Source organism: Podarcis tiliguerta (assembly GCF_965153285.1).
Source record: "Podarcis tiliguerta genome assembly, chromosome: 3".
In the NCBI taxonomy this organism is placed as follows: domain Eukaryota; kingdom Metazoa; phylum Chordata; class Lepidosauria; order Squamata; family Lacertidae; genus Podarcis; species Podarcis tiliguerta.
In genome coordinates, this window is record NC_139536.1 from 93,989,012 (window position 1) to 94,010,056 (window position 21,045).

Here is a 21,045-nt window from a genome sequence, read left to right on the forward strand (position 1 = left end):
TTATTTAGTCAGTATGAGAGGTTTTTATTTCGGAGTGTTGCAACCATATCTCTGATGGCTGTGATGCCCACTGTGATGGGCAGGCCCCGGGTCTGCCTCCTGATGAGGTCTGCCAACCAGGGAGAGATAGCAAGTTGGTCAGTCAACCAGGAGGGAGGGAGGGGGAGGAAGAGGGAGAGAGAGAGAGAGAGAGTTGAATTCAAGTTAGATGCTGAGATTAGACATACGTGGGCAGGGGACTCTGACTAACTGAATAGATTCCTATAGGAGTTATCTGTCAGTGGGGACAGATAGTGAATTGACTCTCAGTTTGAGATAGGTTCTATTTACCTGAGGGGACCATTAGGATTCTAGAAGGGTCTGGGACTGTTTTATGGGTAGTGTAAGGCAACAGCCGTGCTAGAAAGAATTTATGTGTCCAGTGACAGCTTTAAAGCCTGAAGTTAAGAAAGATCTTCAATATCTCTACAAAGACCGTTTGCTTGAAACAAGGTGTTGTGCCTTTCAAAAGCAACCATTAAGCTGTAACTTCACTGAGTGTAAACAAATAAAGTGCTAGTTTTCTTCCAAGAATGTCTCATCTCTACTTAGATCCACTGGACGAGGGTTAAGTGGCCACTTGTTTTGCTTCACTTAATTATAATACTTGGTTGCTGTTAAACATAAGCACTAACACAAACAGTTAATTTAAGACCTCTGCTGTGAGAATACAAGAAGATGTCTAATAGCACACGTATAAATTACAGGCTATAATAGTGGCCAGATCACGCAGTTCCCATCTTAAGTGAGGGTGTCTGTATCCCCTGAATGATCATTTGCCTTGCCAGCTTGGCCATCCTCTTCCAAGATGGCTACCTTGCATGTGCTGCCAGTATCACCATGTTTTCCATGGAACTGAGAGATATGGAAGGAGTTAGACACAGATTACTGGGAAGGAAGAAGTCCCACTTTCTCTAGCAGTAAGCAGTGCAATAAAGGCAAGGTATAAAAGACCACAAGATGAACTTGGAAGCTGTGGGTTGTGTTATAAATTATGAAAATAATTCTACCAATTTCTGTATTGGGAGAAGCAGGTTATCTCCAGATGGTGGGCAAAGACTGCTGGGGAAAATGGAAAAGGCATTCTATTTGGCATTAGTAGTAGTATTTAGAAGGGGAAAAATAGGCAGCACAAGCTATGGGCTGGGAGGTATCTCTTCTCTTCTTCTGTCTTATCATCAATATAATTATCAATTTGTTAAATCTCCCAGATGAGTGCCAGCAACGTTTGTTGTTATTATTCATTTATGAATCCCTTTTTATATATAAAAAAAATCAGGGTGAATTTTGTGTAAGACCCTATTTCTATGTTCTGAATGGGAAAATAATGCAATGAAACAATGCTACTGAAAAAAAGATTGTGTTTGATAAAGGGGAGGCTGCAGAGAGATAAGCAGCAAAGGGGAGCTCATCTGTTTAATCAATAATAGTGGAATTATTCCACTTTTTGCATTTCCAGTGATTAAGGAAACGCAAGCTTTATACACAGGTATCACCTGAATTTGGCCTCTAATATTCCTCACTTTCTTCTCTTCCAAAAGAACAGATGAACCAGATAGGGAATGTCTTTCCAATAGAGTCCTACCTGGCACTGCCTGCCTGTCAACACACTGTAATGATTTGGCTGTTTGGACAGGCCTTTGGGCTTCATGAGGATTGATTCTTTGGAGCTATCTATTTGCTATTTGTTGCCATGGTTATGCATTTCACCACTGAACTTTTAAATGACTGCCATTGTTCTACTATTACTTTTACTGTTTTGCATTTTTTGTTGCCTTGGTGGTCTCAGAGATGGGGAAAGTGGGATAAATATTATTTCAGGTCAATAAAGAAATTCCTTTGCTGACTGTCTTGGACCACTCTCTCATCATCAGTTGTCCTTTTGGTGGATTGCTATCAGCATGAAAGCAGAGAGGTAAAATTCTACTATTTATATTACACACAACTCCTGATTTTGTTGTCGTTGTTTAGTCGTTTAGTCATGTCTGACTCTTCGTGACGCCATGGACCAGAGCACGCCAGGCACTCCTGTCTTCCACTGCCTCCCGCAGTTTGGTCAAACTCATGCTGGTAGCTTCAAGAACACTGTCCAACCATCTCGTCCTCTGTCGTCCCCTTCTCCTTGTGCCCTCCATCTTTCCCAACATCAGGGTCTTTTCCAGGGAGTCTTCTCCATGAGGTGGCCAAAGTATTGGAGCCTCAGCTTCAGGATCTGTCCTTCCAGTGAGCACTCAGGCCTGATTTCCTTAATAATGGATAGGTTTGATCTTCTTGCAGTCCTGATTTAGGCATGCCCAAATGATGTGTGATCATGCACACACACGGTGCCGAACCCGGAACTAGCCCCAAAATGTCATGGGAAGGGGTGGAACAGGCTTACATGTTCTCTACCGAGGTGTGTGGGAATCCTTTATCACTTAACATGGTGAGCCAAGAGTTCCCACTCCCGCCCCCCAAAGGAGGTTTAGCCAGGAATTGTTGATTGGCTTTCAGTCATATCAGTCTCAACATATTTATTCTTATTCTTTCTGTAAACTGCTTTGAGGTTTTTTTTACAATCAAGCGGTATATAAATTTTATGAAATAAATAAATATTTTGTTTGCAGAAAACCAGACAGTAACACATTATGCACACACCCACTCACTATAGAGATGGGGAGATACACAGTTCAGGTCTCATTTGAAGTTGAATCTATCAAATTTACACTTTCCCCAACAATATGTGAAATGGAAAACCACTGTCCTCCAAAATTTTAAACTTAACAAATTTTTGCTACACTCCTCACCGACCAAAAGAAATAATGTTTACCAAAAATGCATATTTTAGGGGGATGCATACATAAAATGACTATACTGGTGAAAATAGCACACACAAAAAGCCAATGGGGGGGGGGGGGACACTTGTCAAAATGTGTACAGTGGTGCCTCGCAAGACGAAATTAATTCGTTCTGCGAGTCTCTTCGTCTAGCGGTTTTTTCGTCTTGCGAAGCAACCCTATTAGCGGATTAGCGGATTAGCGCTATTAGCGGTTTAGCGGCTATTAGCGGCTATTAGCGGCTATTAGCGGTTTAGCGGCTATTAGCGGCTATTAGCGGTTTAGCGGCTATTAGCGGCTATTAGCGGCTATTAGCGGCTATTAAAGGCTTAAGGGATTAGCTGCTAAAAGGCTATTAGCGGTTTAGTGGCTAAGAAAAAGGGGGTGGGGAGCGGAAAAAAAATCTCAAGACTCGCAAGACATTTTCGTCTTGCGAAGCAAGCCCATAGGGAAATTCGTCCTGCGAAGCGCATTGAAAAACGGAAAACCCTTTCGTCTAGTGGGTTTTCTGTCTTGCGAGGCATTCGTCTTGTGGGGTACCACTGTACTATAGTGGAAACTGCATATAAACATTTGCTTGTTGGGTAAAATTGGCTCTAAAATGCTGATGGTTTTTCACATACAGCAACAAAATGTGGAGAAATGGATTTAAGGTTGGGGAAAAAGAGAAACCTAAAGCAAACCAAAATTGACATATCATCCCTACTCATTGTGCTACACTGTAAAATGCTGCAGCAGCCAAAACACACAAGAGGAAGATTGCACATGAAATTTTGTATATACAAATGATACCCAATAAAGCTCAACATCCTGCTGAATAACATGTTTTATAGGAATTTATGAAAGATCTAGAAGCTGGAGTAATTTAAGATTCCTCCAAAATGTCTTTCCAATTATTACTCCTCAACATTAACATCATCTTCAGTTTTGGAATATGCATTTGTGGGTCTAAAAACTTTATTACTGATACTATTACACATTTCTCAGCCATCCTTTTGAATAATTCAAAACTCTGAGTGTGGGCAGCAGGAGATGTGAGTCTCAAGAGCATGATACTGTTTATTGGACTGTTGACTTGATTAACACAATAAGGAAATGGTTACAATTCAAAGAGCCTTCAAGTACTTTAAGCGATATTGATTTCACTGAATTTCAGCATGCTTAACCATCTCTGGTTTCTATCTACTGTATTAAGTAGGCTAACTATACATTTTATTGAAAAACACATTTGTGTTCCTTGCTTCATCTCATTCTTTTATGAATATACCCTTCTTCATGTTTTAGAGAAAAGTACAACTCTCACTGCTGACTTTAATGCAATATGACATAGGAGCCTTTGACTCAGGAAAATGAGATAGTTGCCTTAAGGAAGCCAGTTGGGGAACATGAGTAGGTCATGATTTCTGTGAATTTGAAAGCATTTTACTTTATTTTTAAGTTAACGTTTTAACTTATAGTTAACTTAGAGTTAACTTAATGCTTGTTATGCTTCTTTATTATTTAAGATTTTTCTACCTTTAATGTGTCCTTGACAATTTTTAAAGAATATCTCTGAAAAAGATTGTTTACTGATCTATATTCAGCTAATGAACAGCCACTGTATCTGTGATCCAAGCCAAGATAATGCAAAGGATTTAGGACTAAACTAGATCTAATGTACGGAGACCCATTGTGAAATTCCCTTTTTAAAACAAAAAACATAGTAAGAAGTTCATCTGGTGCTTACATTGTTGTTTTTTCCAAGACCAAAGACCTTATTTTGCCAAACTTTTCAGCTTTGATTTTGATTGTTGATTATTTTTTTAATGCTCCTTTGAGATTTGCTACCTTATTAGTTTATTGCGATGTTACTTAATGCTAATAATTTGGCTGTATGTTTTCTTTTCATGTATTGGCCCAGGAAATTTGATTGAAAGGGTCTTTTAAAATGACATAAATAAATAAATAAGCCTTGTTGGGGGGCTTTTTGGCGTGACAAAGATAATTGGCATTTCACCCAACCCAATCAAAACAGGTGTTTTTTATGCCTGTAATTTTAATGAATACTTTCCTAATCAATATAAAGAGTTTGTGAAACTTCTAAACATCAAATGGCAAATATGAATGAAATAGCGCAAAACAAAACAGTTCTGCTGAAGCCTAAGGGCAAATTTTCACAGTCTGGTTCATAAGGAAGGAAACTGTTAGAAGCCTTATGGCCACATACTTGATATTTTTAAATAAGGAAGGGGAAAGACATATTCCTGAGAATACTTGGCATGGAGCACTGAAAAGCATTTAGTTTTTGCATATTTTTTGTTTAAAGATTTGTGACTGGAGCATTAGAAAACTCCATTATGAGCTCCACAGTAGGGTTGCCATATGTCCAATTTCCGTCTGACACATCCTCTTTTTCAGGGTCACAATTTCTGTCCTGGCAGATTTTTAAAATTGGGCAAAAGATCTGGGTATTTTGGTTTGGTTTGTGCACACATGTCAGATATACTGTACATATGTATGGTGGTATACACACACACACATATATGTAACACACACATACAACATGGTTTATGTTCAGTTCAAATTCAAATTCATCCATATGATTCTCAAAATCCTCCCTCCCCCAGCAGCAGTGGCGTAGCGTGGGAGGGTGCGGGGGGGCCGGCCGCACCGGGCGCAACATCGGGGGGGGGGCACGCTCGCACTCGCAGCTCTCTGCCCCTACCTGGCTCACTCTCTCTCACTGCAGTGCTGGCTGTGTGAATCCGATCCGAGCCGCCGGGTTGCCGCCCACTGTGGAGGGGAGGGGGAGGGTGCCAGGCGTGCGGTGCGGTGCAGAGAGAGAGCGAGGGACTATTTGGGGGAGGGACAGTGCAGCAGGGGGGGGGACGCAAATTACTTGCCTTGCCCCGGGTGCTGACAACCCACGCTACACCACTGCCCAGCAGTCATAGAAGCAGAATGGTAGAGTTGGAAGAAGGTTACACATTGACAAAAATGCTCACTTGCACCCCAGATTCCTGATCTCTCATTCCCTTCCCATGTTGACACCATCACATAAATTCAATTGTCTGTATTCTTATTATGATTTTGTCATGGAAATTCAAGAACATGGCTACGAGCAATATATTGCCGCTTCTGTGGCCTACATATAGGAAGAGTATTTAAAACGAGAGTTGTCGCCGTGGCTGGTAGTTAGAAGTCAGCAAAGGTGTCTTTTTGGCTTGCTGAAATATGGCAACCCTACTGTATAGCCGAAGAAAAAAAGCTCACAGCAAAGGAATGTATTGGTCACATAGTGAATAGGAAAACACAATAGAGATTTTACCTTATTGGGCTAAATCAGATGAAATAAGAAACGACTCAGCTTACACAAGATTCAGGCTTGCATGCTTGATTTCTTCCTCTTCACCTCTTTCACATACCACAGGTGAGGAAGAAATTGAGCATGCAAGCCTGAGGAGAGGCTTGAAGGCAACATGAGTGAGAACACATCTCCAATTATAAATTCAGACCCTGGCATGTTTCAATTCATAGTTTAAACAAATCACAGTTCTCCAAGTTCAGACGACAAGGGAATTATGGTTAGTTTAAAAGCAAAAGTACAGGCCACTCCCCATTTACGCGGGGGTTACGTTCCAAGGAATTGCAGGTTTCAGTGAAATTGTATATATTGGGAACACCATTGATAAAGCCTGCAAACACCCTCTAAACCAGGGGTCAGCAACCTTTTTCAGACGTGGGCTGGCTGGACCATGTGGTGGGCCAGACTATATTTTGGGGGGAAAACGAAGGAATTCCTATACCACAGAAATACATTTTAAATAAAAGCACACATTCTACTCATGTAAAAACACACTGATTCCTGGACCATCTGTGGGCCGGATTGAGAAGGCAATTGGGCTGCATCTGGCCCACGGGCCTTAGGTTGCCGACCGCTGCTCTAAACCTATGGAAACCCTTTGAAAATGCAAAAAAACCCAACCCCAAACTCCACCACAATCGCTCTCTCCAAACCTCCTTTCTCAAACTCGAACTGCCCATAGGACTCAAAAGTCAGTGCAAGGGTTTGTGGGATTGCTAGACACCATTTCTGTTGTTTTCACGCTCTTTTAGGGCCATTTTTGTGCCACTTTCTGGTTTCACAGTGATGCACACATGCACAGTTGTGTGTGCCTTGATTGTGCATAAATGCGAAATTTTCAATCACCTCTTTTGCCATTTGAAGAAGGAAGAGAAGTAAAGGGGAAATATCTGATCCCAAGATGCAGGCAGAATCATTCACTGTCGTACCTGGTCCAAGTCCTGTTGCTGATCAAACAGAGGCTGAGAGTCTCTGAGGAAGTCTTGCCTGAGAGTAGAATCCACATACAAAGGCAGGGAATCCAGAGGATCACAGAGCCAAGGGTCCAGTCCAGAGGTCAAGAAATCCAGATGGAGAGCAGGAAGCAGTGGGGAATTACAGGCTCTGTTTCCAATCTTTGACTGCTGCTGAGAGCTCTGTTTAAAGGCCAGAGCCAGCTGGTTCTCATCAGTGCCTTCTCCTCTGTGAAGGCTGATCAGCTTCAGGTGGAGTCACTTCTCCCCCTTCTCCTCCTTCAGGCTGCTGATCAGCAGGCGAAGCTGCCTCCTGGCCCATGACATTCAATTAGTGTTCACATGGTTTCCTACTGTGTCTGATCCATGCTTTTAAGACAAAGAACCATACATGTGGATATACTGACTCACTTATGAGTTTGAGCTAGTGCAGCAAAGTCTTCCCACTATTGATCAGGTATTTTAACACACAATGAGAAAAAGGGATTCATTAGCTACTGAGCTGGACTTGGGGGTAAGAGAAATGCTGAATTAGGCACTACCTCCGTGACAATGACCCACTTCACAGAAATATATGCCCATTCTGATTTATACTTACTCTTTCTGTTGTCACTTGAGCATGCTGATACTTCTCTGTTGTTTCTCAGCGGCCCCATTTTGTCACCAATCATATTAATCAATTGCCCACCTAGGTTTGCTTTTAAAGGGAACAATGCCTCCTGGTAATTTGTTGCTCTAGAAGAATCTCATCCAAATTCAAAGAATATAGAGACATTCTCAATTTCCCCACACCACAGGGTGGAGATAATAGCACATATAAGACTTTCTCCCAGCCATTGTGGGAGGCATTTAGCTGTGCGCAATTCTTTTGTAGCTATGAGAATGTTTGAATGACCCAATCACATGCTCAGGGCCTGGTGGAATTCTTTACCCTTCCAGCACAATGCTAACTCCATGGGAAATATCCTTTTGATTAGGCCCAGACCCCTTGGCTGGCTGCCCCATGTAAAAATAGTTCATGGGCAAGAAGCTTGAACACAGCTGGGAAAACTTCTACAGGATGCCAATATCCACTTAATTGTAGTATTGTCATTGAGTCAGCTATAGAAATACTATTATATAGAAATTTGTATGAATAGGACTCTACATGGGGAGTATATATATGTATGATGGTTTTTCCCTTCTATTTTATCCCAATTGAAAATAAAGTCAAATACTGTTGACAGATTTAATCCCTGCTCCATGCCCCTAAAAAGATTTTGTATGCATTTATTAAATGGGTTATTTGAACACTGAAAATATTTCTACACCTCCCCCCCCTGAAGCAATCTTCGGAAATGGAAAAAAATACATTAGTTCACACCTGCTTCGTATAACCATATGGTCTGAAAAAGTCTATTATGCTACATTTGCTTATTTCACGTATTTGTATCCTGCCATTTGAAAACTTTCAAAGCAGAAATTAAAAGCACAACAATACAAAAATTAGGAAAATATTTGGAATCAAAGGCATTACAAGCAGTCACAACATAGCACACAATATACTGACTCAAAATCTAAGAGGTCTAAAATATCTTAGAAGTTTTAGGAAGTCCAGCTAAAGTTTAAAAAGGCCTTCACTAAGCACTAAAAAGACATCAGGTATGGTGTATTGCAAGTCTCCATGGACAAAGCACTCCATAGATAGGGTCTGCTACAATGGCAAAAGTCCTAAATCTCACTGTTAGTCACTATAGCTCCAGACTTCAACAAATGAAAATTGCAGAGTATATTGCAAAAATCCAGGAATAAAGAAGACTTAAAACAATGGGGACGTTCTGCTGAACATTCTGCACATCAAGAAGTTCCAATGCCGGGGGGTATTTTTATCTGTGGATGATTTAGTGTCTTTGTGGATGGTTCATGCCTCAAAGTGACCTCCACTGTATCCCAGTCTCACAACTGATTTTCTAATTTCTTTTTCTCATACACTTTCAGCCTTAGATTATGATGAAGCAGTTGCTGCTTCTACTGTTCTTCGAAATCACAGCACAGATCACCAGTTTGGTGCTGAATCTGCTTTGGTTGCCCTGATGGATATTCTTTTATTGGGGATTGTGATCCTGTTGCTCTCGCTAGATCTCTCATTGGCTTTTGAGACCATGGGATCTTCCCGGACCATCTACAGGCAACTGGCATTGGTGGAACTGTTCTACAGTGGTTCCAATCTTATCTCCAGGAGGTAGCACTGGATGAGTGCTTTTTTGGCCCCCAGGCTCTTTCCAATCTACATGAAGCTATTGGGCATGGTCACCGGGAAATTTAGAGTGAGGTGTCATCAGTACGCTGGTGATACCCAATTCTATTTCTCTGCAGCATCTGAATCAGGAATGGCTGAAAAGGCTCCTGCATCTGAATGCAGTGGCTAATACAACTGAGCCTGAATCTGTACAGTATTTTACAGAATGCAATAGTCTACAGCAAGCAAAGCTGAAATTCCTGCCTACTTTCCCTTCCTGTAGCAATACAGATCTGTATTCAGCTTCCACTGTGTTTGTCTTGGGCATAGGGCTTGCTTATTCTGCAGAAGTTCATATTTTCCCCTTTGTGTACAAGACCTGTTCTGTATCCATCCTTTTGGTGTAAAGTTGACGACAAGTTCACGTAAAATGTTTCTTGGTTCATATAGCAATTCACCCTTGAGGGGTGAAACAACTGCTTGTTAACTACCAGTCGGTTCAGATGTGAAACTCAGCAGAGGTAGACACATGGTAAAGTGTCATTTTAAATCTAAGGACATCTACAAACATCCCAATTCACTCTTGAGTGTTTTCCATTTTCTGGAGTGCACTCAAAACTGAAACTGCATAGGTGAAGCAACAGGAGAATCAAATCAGAATGCAAATGAAAAGCGGTTTCAACCAACAGAATAAATTCATACCTCAGCAGACTCCCATCAGCCCAGCCAGCATGACTCACGGTCAGGGATAATGGGAATTTTGGTCCGGCAACATCTTAAGAGCCACCAATTCCCCATCCCTCATATAGATATAGCAACTAAAAGGTTCAGGGTAAAAGATCCCAATGCCTTGCCATCATGAGGCCATAATATGGCATAATTTGATGGGTGGCTTCTGGCGAAAATAGAACTCTGCTCTAGTAGTCTCCCACATGCAGGCAGCCACTGGACCTGATGTTTCCTAATTCCAACATGACACAAGTGTATTAAAGTGAACTTGCATAGTACTGCTGAGAAACGAGAAAGAATGAAGGTGTAGACCAGCCTTTCTCAACCTGTGGGTCCCCCCAGATGTTGTTGGACTACAACTCCCATCATCCCTGAGCTCTGGCCTTGCTAGCTAGGGATGATGGGAGTTGTAGTCCAACAACATCTGGTGACCCAGAGGTTGAGAAAGGCTGGTGTAGACAGTCCTTTCAGTGTTGCCTTCCTTCACTCATACAATGGTCTTTCAGGACCAAAGGAAAGCTGGTGCAATGTTGCCATTTCCTATCGGCAAGGGCTTGGATAGGGCATTGATTTTGACTGGCTTCCTAAAGATCAGATACTCCTTGAGCTGCTGTGAAGCAAACCAACAGTTCTCTGGGTGCAGACAAAGCTAACCTGTTAGATGTAGCTGTAAAATAAAGCCTTGGTCGATTGCAGGAAGAATACTATAAAATGGACGGTTGTTAATGAATATTTGTTAATATTGCCTTATGATACAAATTAATATTTGCTGGGGTTTGGGAAGTGGGGGGAGCCTCCTCCTGAGAGCGATAACAGATGTTGCTAGTTTCAGCTAGATAAACTGTGATCAGTTGGTTCTGTATGCGCACCGAAGCAAATAATTTTTTTGCAAGAGAGAACTGTGCTAATTTGAGCTCACAAGAGACTGACAAGATTTAAAGTGAAAACGACAATGGAACATTGTTAAGACAGCAGGAACATAATTTGTTCCCTAATTTCCACCCCACCCCCCAAATAATAATAATTCCGATTCTGATTTTGAGAGCTAGTGTGATGTAGTGGTTAGAGAGCTTGGGAGACCAGAGTTCGAATCCCTACCCAGCCTTGAAGCTCGCTAGGTGACCTTGGGCCAGTCACTGCCCCTCAGCCTCTTAGGGTTGATGTGAGGATAAAATGGTAGGAGAAGTCTTCCCATTTCCTTGATGGGAAAGATGGGATATAAATGTAATAAATAAATGCAAGAAATAATATTTTGCATAAGACTCTCTGTGTCAGCTAAATAATCAAAGGCATGATGGGTTCAATGTTCAGACACATTTAGAAGGTATTTTTTTTTGGAAGGGGAGGGATAATTATTTGAATCCAAAGTATGAGTGGCCCAATTAAAGTCAGATTATTGAGGAATGGTCTTTAACAGGAGCAAATGTCAGACTTTGTGCACTGAAAGCATCTACCAGGTCAAACCATTGGCCTGTTTAGTCTGGGGTTGGCTACACTGGCTGGCAGTGACTCTCCGTGGCTTTTCAGACAATAGTATTTTGTAGCCCTACTTGATGATTTCCAGGATCGAACCCTTCAGTATGGAAAACATGTGTTCTCCCACTGAGCTATGGCAGTTTTCCACAAAAAAAAGCCACCCACTAGGTTTTTAACCTTTTCGCTGTAGCTCCTTGCACCTTCTGAAAAGCAGTTTGGGGATCTTTCAGGAAAGTGTTCAGTGAAATTCAATGGTGCTTACAATATAGCCAGTGGAAATATGGAAAACGATGAACCCTGTATATGAGAGCAAAGAGTCTTCTGCTTTTTCACAGCACATGTGGGTTTGAAGCCCCAGTGGGTTGCTGCCATTAAGTTAAGTGGAACTTAGCAGGCATAGGATAGAGAAGAAAGAAGAAGAAGAAGTGCTGAGCTCCCCCCCTCAAAATACATAGTTAAGAAAAACTCGATTTAGAACAGGTTTTAGACAGACACGGTTTTGTACCCTTCCTAAATATATGCATAAAAACAAGAGTGTTCTTCTGTCTGTTGTATTCTACTGTCTACATTAACTGCTTTTTTCCCTTCATTGCACAGCTTCAGTTTATCACTACAATACTATGACACCACACACATTCTTACTGGTTTAACGATGATAAAATAAGAATGGGCCTTACATTAATTGCTAACTTAGGTCCCCTTTCACAAAAAATCACCCAAGTCACTTGGGTAATAGAGGGACATTGCCTATAAAGTTTCAAATTAAATTCTTGCTAATAGTCGCTATAATCATTTTAGCTTCTTATAATGTGACAAAATTATCATGAATTCGGCATGACTTTTGTTCAGTTATTAAGTTCTTACCATGTCAAGTGAAGTGATTTGAAGCAAAAAATGCTTTTATTGGATTTTCTTTAATCCTTTTTGCAATGTAATGTCATGCGGTGTAATTTTCCCTTCTCAGAATAATATTAATGGTTGTCATTGTAGAGATACTATACTAGTGGCAGATAATCCACCAAAAAGAAATTGCAATAGACAAATGCAAATTTCATTTAAAACTTGGAATAGGTTTTGTTTCCTGGTTTCCAGGTACTAGAAACTGTCCCAGTTTCAGATTTGATCCCAGTATATTCCATAGGATGTCCCTATTTTCATTGGATAAATGTTGGAGGGTATGGAGTTATCTGACCCCTGAGCCATCTCAAGGCAGTCCTGTACAGTACAGGGAAGTTTTTTTTTTTAATGTTTAATGTTCAATTATGTTTTATATATGTTGGAAGCTGCCCAGAGTGCTGGGGCAAACCAATAAGATGTGCGGGGTATAAATAGTAAAATTAGCATTATGGAATGGGGCAACCCTATTTTCATTGGAGAAATGTTGGAAGGTATGCAACTCTGGCATTTTAAAGAATGACAGCCTCCACAATTCTGTGAAAATTAGTACAGGAGAGTGAGTGCACTAAAAGTAAGAGCGCAATTGTATTAGGTAAGATCAGGAGCGCTGATAACTGAGGTTCAGAACCCAAAAACACGAAAATAAATATTTATGAAACAATGCTGTTATAATAGACAACAGGATGGTATTTGAGATGTTCAAAGTAACAAGAATAGGTTCAACAGTGACATTTGTTTCAGACATACAAGCTCAGCGGTGATCCAAATGTGAACAGAGAGAAGGATTATACTTCGCTAGAGTACGTAATTAGGTCACAGCTCCTTGCATTAGCAAAATAGGTAGAGGGGCAAAGCAGGGTGCAGAAGGAGAGGTCCTGGTAGAAGTGAATCCCTCAAGAAACATAGGCTAGGCCTCTTAGGCATTCATGAAAGGAATCAAAGGACAGGAAGAAGGGCGCATACGCCAAACTTTTTAAATCACTGGATACTGCAGATTCCATGCTAGGTTGGCAGGAGCAGGGACCTGTAAAAACTTGTAAAAAATGCATTTTTTAAAAATTGTAGTTGTACCTACACTTTGGGGACGCAGGTGGCACTGTGGGTTAAACCACAGAGCCTAGGGCATGCCGATCAGAAGGTTGGCAGTTCGAATCCCTGCGACGGGGTGAGCTCCCATTGCTCAGTCCCTGCTCTTACCAGCCTAGCACTTTAAAAGCACATCAAAGTGCAAGTAGATAAATAGGTACCGCTCCAGTGGGAAAGTAAACGGTGTTTCCGTGCGCTGCTCTGGTTCGCCAGAAGTGGCTTAGTCATGCTGGCCACATGACCCGGAAGCTGTACACCGGCTCCCTTGGTCAATAAAGCGAGATGAGCGTTGCAACCCCAGAGTCAGTCATGACTGGACCTAATGGTCAGGGGTCCCTTTACCTTTAAATAAAATGTTAACTAACACTAGGGCTGACCATTTCCTGATGAGATTTAGGCTTGAGCAGACATACCCAGAACTGTGCTGTTAAAGGGCCATTTTTTAAAATGAGTGTTTGGCTTTTCCAAGCAGGATGTGTTGCTCTTGAAGTCTGTAAATTGCATTTAACAAGACTATAACTACTGAGAGAGAGAAATGTTGTTTCCACTTTAAGCTTAAAAGGTAAAATAAATGTAGGTATAGAATGCATAAAAAAGGGTTAGGAAAAGCTTCAGAGCTGATTTGGATAATCATATCTCAGCTTAATCTCGGCACCGATAGGATTGAGGTTCTTGCCTGCACAAGCAAACCTGTTACACTCCATTTTGAAGCATGAACAATTAAACCAGAAAACCTTTAGTTAACCATAGTTGTTGCTGCTGCTACTGCTTGCCATTACTAGGAAACTATGGTTACCAGTTTCAAACCATATTTAATAGCATGGCTTGTGCTAAAGTTGATCATCATGGTTTCACAGTTTGGATAAAACAGGAAACTATGGCTAACTGAACATTTCCTGATATTTTACAGATTTTTAGTTTCAAGGTACAAGAGCTTCCTGGGCTTTCCCTCTCTGCAGCTCCTTTGACCCTTAGAAGTCTGTGTGAGATTGATGTCCAGAATGGACAACAATTAAATTAAATTAAAAGCACATTTCATGTGTCTGGATAATCTTTGTAGAAGAACTTTATAGACAAATGAAGGAAATAACATTGAATTTCTTATTGTGTGGCATCTGAGCTAGGCAAATTCACAATACAAACCAGATAGTTTTTGTATTTCTGATTTGGGGTGCCCTTGAGTGGTGTCCAATTTTCTCTCGGTATAGAATGACTACACCTTACTACAAGGGGTTGAAATTCAAAGCAAGCAAGCAACCAATTGTGAACTGAGACCACTATTTGCGACTTAGGTCGCTTCCAGCCTATCAGTATCTGGGGAGCAAAATTCATGTTACACAACTGTAGAGCAAAATATCTGTTCCCTACCCCCCAAAAAATCTGGATTGATGGAATATTGTACGCTACCCTAAAAAGGAGGGTGGAATAACCTACCCACAAAAAATAAAAATAAATGCTCAATAAACAGGTGGTTGTGCAAGCAGCCTTAGTTGCTAGTAACCACAGCTGTCCTCTGCCATTCTGCTTCTGCTGAGGCAAAGCCTTTGCTTTGTAAATTGCTGGATTTGCTTTATGTGTTACCTTCCTATTTCAGCTTACATGGTCTTTTCTTTGCATTGCAATTTGCTACATCATGCTGCCTGACCTGACTTGCGCTTTGATTTCTTCAGCCGAACGAGAAACCCATTCCTCTTCTGAGGAAGGTTTTGTTGTCCACCCAAACAGGTGCATCTCTTGATCTTTGCATTGGTATGAAGAGTTTAGCAGAAATTGAAGTGCAACAGATTGAAGGATTTAGTTATGTGTGCTGCAGTGTTCAAAAGGCTTTCAATTCAATCCTCTTTTCTTGGAGGGGATTTTGCCTTCCAGGCTGTGTAAAATTAGTTGCTGAGCCACCAATTAAGTTCTAAAGTGTGATGATGCTTTGCAGTTTGGGATGTAGCCAAGTACCAGATAGACAATGGTAAATCTACACCAGTATTAAGTGCAAATAATGCAGGTAAAATAACAAGAGAAGCACCTTAAGATCGAAGGTGAATTAATATACTGGAGGGACTGACAGACGACACAGAAGTGTGTTCCCAGTTTAAAACTCAATTTTTTTTCAACATATCCTTCTCCAACCTCAGTTAATCTACCATTTCTCAAGTGGCCACAACTAACTCTGTGCAAATTCAGACTTTCCTTTTCTGTGTTCTGCCTTTCTTGGTAGCTGCAGAGGCATATCAAAACTGGCTAATGAATTAGACAGGATGAGCTAATGGGGATCCATTGTCTTAAAAAAGAAAAGGAAAAGAAACATGGGGTGATTTAAGCAATTATTTGTATGATTAGTTCTGATTATGTTTTTTCATTACAGGTTTCTTAGGTGTTACAGCTTCCCTGCTCCTTCTTTTCTTTGTATGTGTGGCATCTGAATGGTGTTAATGGGAGTGTCTTCCTCACTTATTTACCTAATTTCCATGATGGAGGGGAGGGGAGGGGAGGGGAGGGGAGGTCTCACATCTGAACAGAATAGCCAGCACAAATATATATATATGGGCTACACCCAGCTGAAGAAATATGCCAACAGCTCAGGACCACAATACCTCAAGGACTGCCTCTTTCCATGTGAATCTACCCAAACCCTGAGATCACCTTCTGAGGCCCTTCTTCATGTGCCTCCTCCAAGAGAGGTCCAGAGGGTGACAACACAAGAACAGGCCTTTTCTGCAGTGGCTCCTTGTCTGTAGAATGTTCTCCCCAGGGAGGTTCACCTGGCTTCTTCATTATACAGCTTTAGGCACCAGGCAAAAACGTTCCTCTTTAGCCAGGTCTTTGGTTGATTTGATTGACATCCTATGCCCTTTTAAAATGTGTTGGTGTGTGTGTATGTGTTATTGGGTTGTTGTTGTTTTTCTTTTGATTATGTGCTTTGTGGTTTTATACAGTGGTACCTCTGGTTACAAACTTAATTCGTTCCAGAGGTCCGTTCTTAACCTGAGGTACCCCTTTAGCTAATGGGGCCTCCTGCTGCGGATGTGCCACCGCCACGCGATTTCTATTCTCATCCTGAGGTAAAGTTCTTAACCTGAGGTACTACTTCCGGGTTAGCGGAGTCTGTAACCCGAAGTGTTTGTAACCTGAGGTGTTTGTAACCCGAGGTATTCTGATTTTATCCTGTGAACCACACTGAAACCTACGGGTATAGGGTGGTATATAAATTCAATTAAATAAATAAATGGCTACGTAACTTTCAAAAGTGCGCTGAGAACGGTACACTGGCAGCACAGCAACATTAACATCCTAAGTAACAACATACAGGAAACAGTGGTAAAGAAGCAATCTAAGGAGCAGAACTTACCACTTCTTCATGGGTGGCACCTTCTACGTTTATGCCATTAACCTAAAAATGTCACAAAATGGTTATTTGAAATATCGGATTAATATCAGAATGTTATACAAGCATCAAAATAGTAGCATACTTTTGAAGCAGTTGTGTAGAGTAAACTGACCTGTATTACTGCATCTCCTATAAATAACATTCCTGACTGGTCCGCTGTAGAGTTATTTGAAGAAAAGAAAAACCACACATTAATTGAGAGACTTACAATAAGGACATATTTTCTTGCAGCAGTTTGTCTTAAGCAGGGTTATTGTACAAGTCACTTCTACAACTGCCTCTCTTGTAAAAATGCCAGCAGCATAGCAATCACCCAGCAAAGCTAAATAGATTGGTAGCAATTCTAAGGAAATTAAGAGGGCTGATTTCCAGTCACAAAAGATTATTTAATATGGAACACAAATGTCACTTCCCACTAATGATGGATTTCATTAAATTATGGAGGAAATATAATTCACATTTTTCATTAGCTTTGGTAGGACACTAAAATAGGAATTCTGCCTCCCTTGTTCTTTCCTCCTGAAAAGATGTGCAGAGGCTGCTTTAATCAAGAAGGTTGCACAAAGAATTTAATAAAGCAATTTAGTGTGAACTTTGAATCCACTTCACTGAATAGAGTAACCCGATATATTATTTCAACCAGTAATTTGTGAAGTTTCTGCAACACGAAATTAATGTGAATGTCACCTTGCCAGCTGCATGCATAACTAAAGCAGCATACAATCTCTCCTATTCTAAGAAACACGTTTTTTTAAAGCCTTGTCTCTCATCATAGCACTGTTGTTTTTCACTCATATTTTCAATGGCTTCCTAGAACGTTGCTCTAATTAGAAAAAGGAAATAGTTAGAAGCGGCATAAATCAAGGTCTACGGTCTAGTTCAGAGATGTGCTGCCACCCTCAGTTTTCGTATAAGTGAACAGTGATGGTTCACTCTGGACTGACTCCCTCCTCGTTTCAAAAATCTGGATGTTCATGTAATTACCAACACCATGTAAGTCTCCAAACCTTCTTCCCTGGCACTTCCTGCTGTAATGGCTGTCATTGCAACAGCAGACATAGTAGGCGGGATCTCTCTCTCTCTCTCTCTCTCTCTCTCTCTCTCTCTCTCTCTCTCCTTTCTCCGTGCCTCTGCCTGTCACTGGGATCAAATGCTGCCATGGCAACGTTCAAGTCACCCGAAACCCCAAGGAAATCTGATTTCCATACTAACATCAGGTGCCCTTGGGAAACTGCAGGCCTACAACTCCAGAGACCCAATGCGTCCCCCCCTAGGAAATTTGGTGCTCTGGGGGAACTTAACAGATCTGGGGCTCTGAGCTTGTGAGACCCTTTCAAGTGTGAAGCAGGAGTGGGAAGAAAATATGTCCCCATTCAGACTTACCACCAACAGAGTGGAAGTTGTTTCCTGGTGGTATATTACCATCCTGCTATGTTAAATATGCGAATATAGAAGTCATATGGGAGGAGGACCCCGCTTCATGATTCATTTCCAGTGAACCAGCATTTGCTCTTCTTTCCAACAAGTGATAGGCAGATGAAAGGATTGACACAGATAGCTCCAGAAGTGTATTTATGCAAATTAATGAGGAAGAGTCTATGAATGGCTGCTAAGTACGATGACTATACTGTCTCCAGGAACAGAGGCACAATGCATCTGAATACCAGTTGCCAGGCATCCACAGTCAGAGAGGGCTATTGTCCCCATTTGCTGTTTGCGGACTTCCCAGAAAGGTATCTGTTTGGCCACTGTGTGAAACAAGATGCTGGACTAGGTGGTCCTGTGCTCTTTCTTAGGTTTTGATGATGGCAATACCCCATCCTCACAACTGGAACAAAGCACTGAAGTCATCTGAGAATTACTATAACCAGCAGTGGTGTAGCGTGGGTTGCCAGCACCTGGAGCAAAGCGAATATCCTCAGCACTGCTGATACACTGGATCAAAGGAGCAGGAGTTCAGCAACCTACCCGAGTGACAGCCAGGGCACCCCATGAGCATGGAACATGGCAGAGAGTGGGACAGGAGATTGGTCAGGAATGGGTATCTTTCTAAAACCCATGCAGAGGGTGCCCTAGTAAAAGGCCATCAGCCAAATTTGCTGCTTAATCTACCCACGTGAACATTGGGAGATTTTCTGTTTGAGGGGTAGGGTGTACTATCTATCTATCTATCATCTATCTATCATCTATCTATCTGATTATCTATCTATCTGTCAGGGAACTGCCATCAGCTCAGGGGCGAGAGGGGAAAAGACGGATGGATTACAGAGAGCCCCCAAAGATCATGGGAAGCAGCACTTCCTCAGCGGAGGAAGGTAGCCACGCCTCTAGTGGAGAGGAGATGCAGGGGGCGGATGAGGCAAGGCGGTGCCAGGACACCTTGCCTGAGCAAAGCGGGGAGGAGGGAGGACGCCCGTTACCCAAGCCTTCCTTGCGCAGTAAGCTTCCGCGCAGAGAGCGGAGGCGCAGACTAGGCATTAAGAAACTACTCTGCTGGGGAAGGTTTAAGGACCGCCCACTCTCAGATTTTGCAAGTGAATGAGCAAGACACGAAATATAGGCACTCTGCATTCTAAAGGTTTTTATCACTAATAAGAAAGCTTTAGAACAGACTATTGAGGCATATTGCCTGATTGCTCTCCAGCAACCAACCAATACCTCTAACACTATCTATCTATCTACCATCTATCTACCTATCTATTTTTTACTATGCTATTTGTTTTCCTTTTGAAATTTTGGCACCCCTAAGGATTTGCGCTCAGGGCAAACTGCCCCTGTGGCCCTGCCCACGCTATGCCACTGGCAACCAGGCTGATGCATCCAAAAAGCATGAGCTAGGGAAACCACTCAAATCTCATGGCTGAGAGCATGTCCCACTTTCTCTCTTTTTAACAAACTTCTCTACTTTACAGAATATGCCACTGTTGAAGGCTCTGATGTTGCTTTATAATGGCAAGAGAATTATTCTCTTACAGGAATTTTCCTAAGCCCAGGATGTATTCCATGGTGTATGAGAAGAACTTGAAGGAAAAAAAATCCCTTATTTAAGATGTACGTGACCGTGCATTGATGAGTTGTTCCTTTTCTTTTGAGGAAAACAAGTACATTCTGTACAGTTTGATTGGCAGGAGTTTGTGATTAGCTCCCACTACAAAAAAAAAAAAAAAGATTGCTACATAATGGTGCTTTTATTCTGGTTTTCTATATCAAGAAAAGTGAGACATGGAATAAAGTGGCCTAGAAATATGGTTTTCTGAAAGTTTGAAAAATGGCTCAGATACATACTAGAGGGCTGAAATTATGGTTATTTCTGTTATTGGGTAAACAAAAGCACAACACAAAAAACTGTAACCCAAACAACATGAGTAAGGCTTTTTAAAATCTTTTTAAAAATTGTCTTTCACAGCAAAATGAATACAACTGAGTGTCCTGCAGTAAAGTCCAAGCTGCCTTTTCATAAATTGTACCCTAGGAAAGCACAGTTACCACTCCTTTGTGCTAAATGTGTGCTATTAGGAATACAGAGGCTTTTCAAACTGAATCAAAACATCTTTCAAAAACTGTATGTCTACCATACTGAAAGAATACAGAGTGTTCCTAAAGTCTAATGTAGTCCACTTGGTAAGGTTATATTTTTCTCTCATTTTGTTTCACACTGCTATATTTTAAAGCATGGCAATATGCTTAGTTCTTCAGTTCTACTGCATTCCAAGAAATTACTATATGTAGGCATGACAGATGGTAAAGAAAACAAAATCTGATCAACAGCGCAAAAAGAAAGCAGTATGAGAATTTTGGAAATGTTATGAGTAAACTCTAATGCGTGCTTACCAGAATTTGCTCTTTTCTTTTGCTTTTGGAATACCGTTTGCATAGACACTGTACATTAAGCTGGTCTATCTAATGCAGTACTCTCAACTTGACAGGCAGTGGTCATGCACTGGTTTTTCCCTTCAGCATTGCTCTTCTGGCAAACCATGGCTTAGCTCCCAGCAGTTCAGTGGCAGGAAGGCCAGAGCAAAGTGGCCAAAATCTCCTCTCCAGGAGTCTGGATGCTTGTGCTAAGTCATGGTTTGGCTTAGGGTTATGTGTAAAGTAGCTCAACA

The 21,045-nt window shown here is 41.4% G+C and overlaps 2 protein-coding genes across 5 annotated transcripts in view; both read right to left on the reverse strand.

Annotated features, from left to right (window-relative positions):
• Positions 1-21,045, reverse strand: part of TPO (thyroid peroxidase) — a 990,904-nt gene that overhangs the window by 179,649 nt on the left and 790,210 nt on the right. The window lies entirely within an intron of this gene.
• The window catches only part of SNTG2 (syntrophin gamma 2), a 204,359-nt gene that overhangs the window by 79,546 nt on the left and 103,768 nt on the right, over positions 1-21,045 (reverse strand). For all 4 annotated transcript variants that reach the window (XM_083431681.1, XM_083431680.1, XM_083431679.1 and 1 more), the window contains exons 5-6: positions 17,052-17,095; positions 16,901-16,942 (exon numbers count right to left, since the gene is read on the reverse strand). In XM_083431681.1, coding sequence (XP_083287807.1) covers positions 16,901-16,942; positions 17,052-17,095 — 86 coding nt within the window. The remainder of the gene's footprint in view (positions 1-16,900; positions 16,943-17,051; positions 17,096-21,045) is intronic.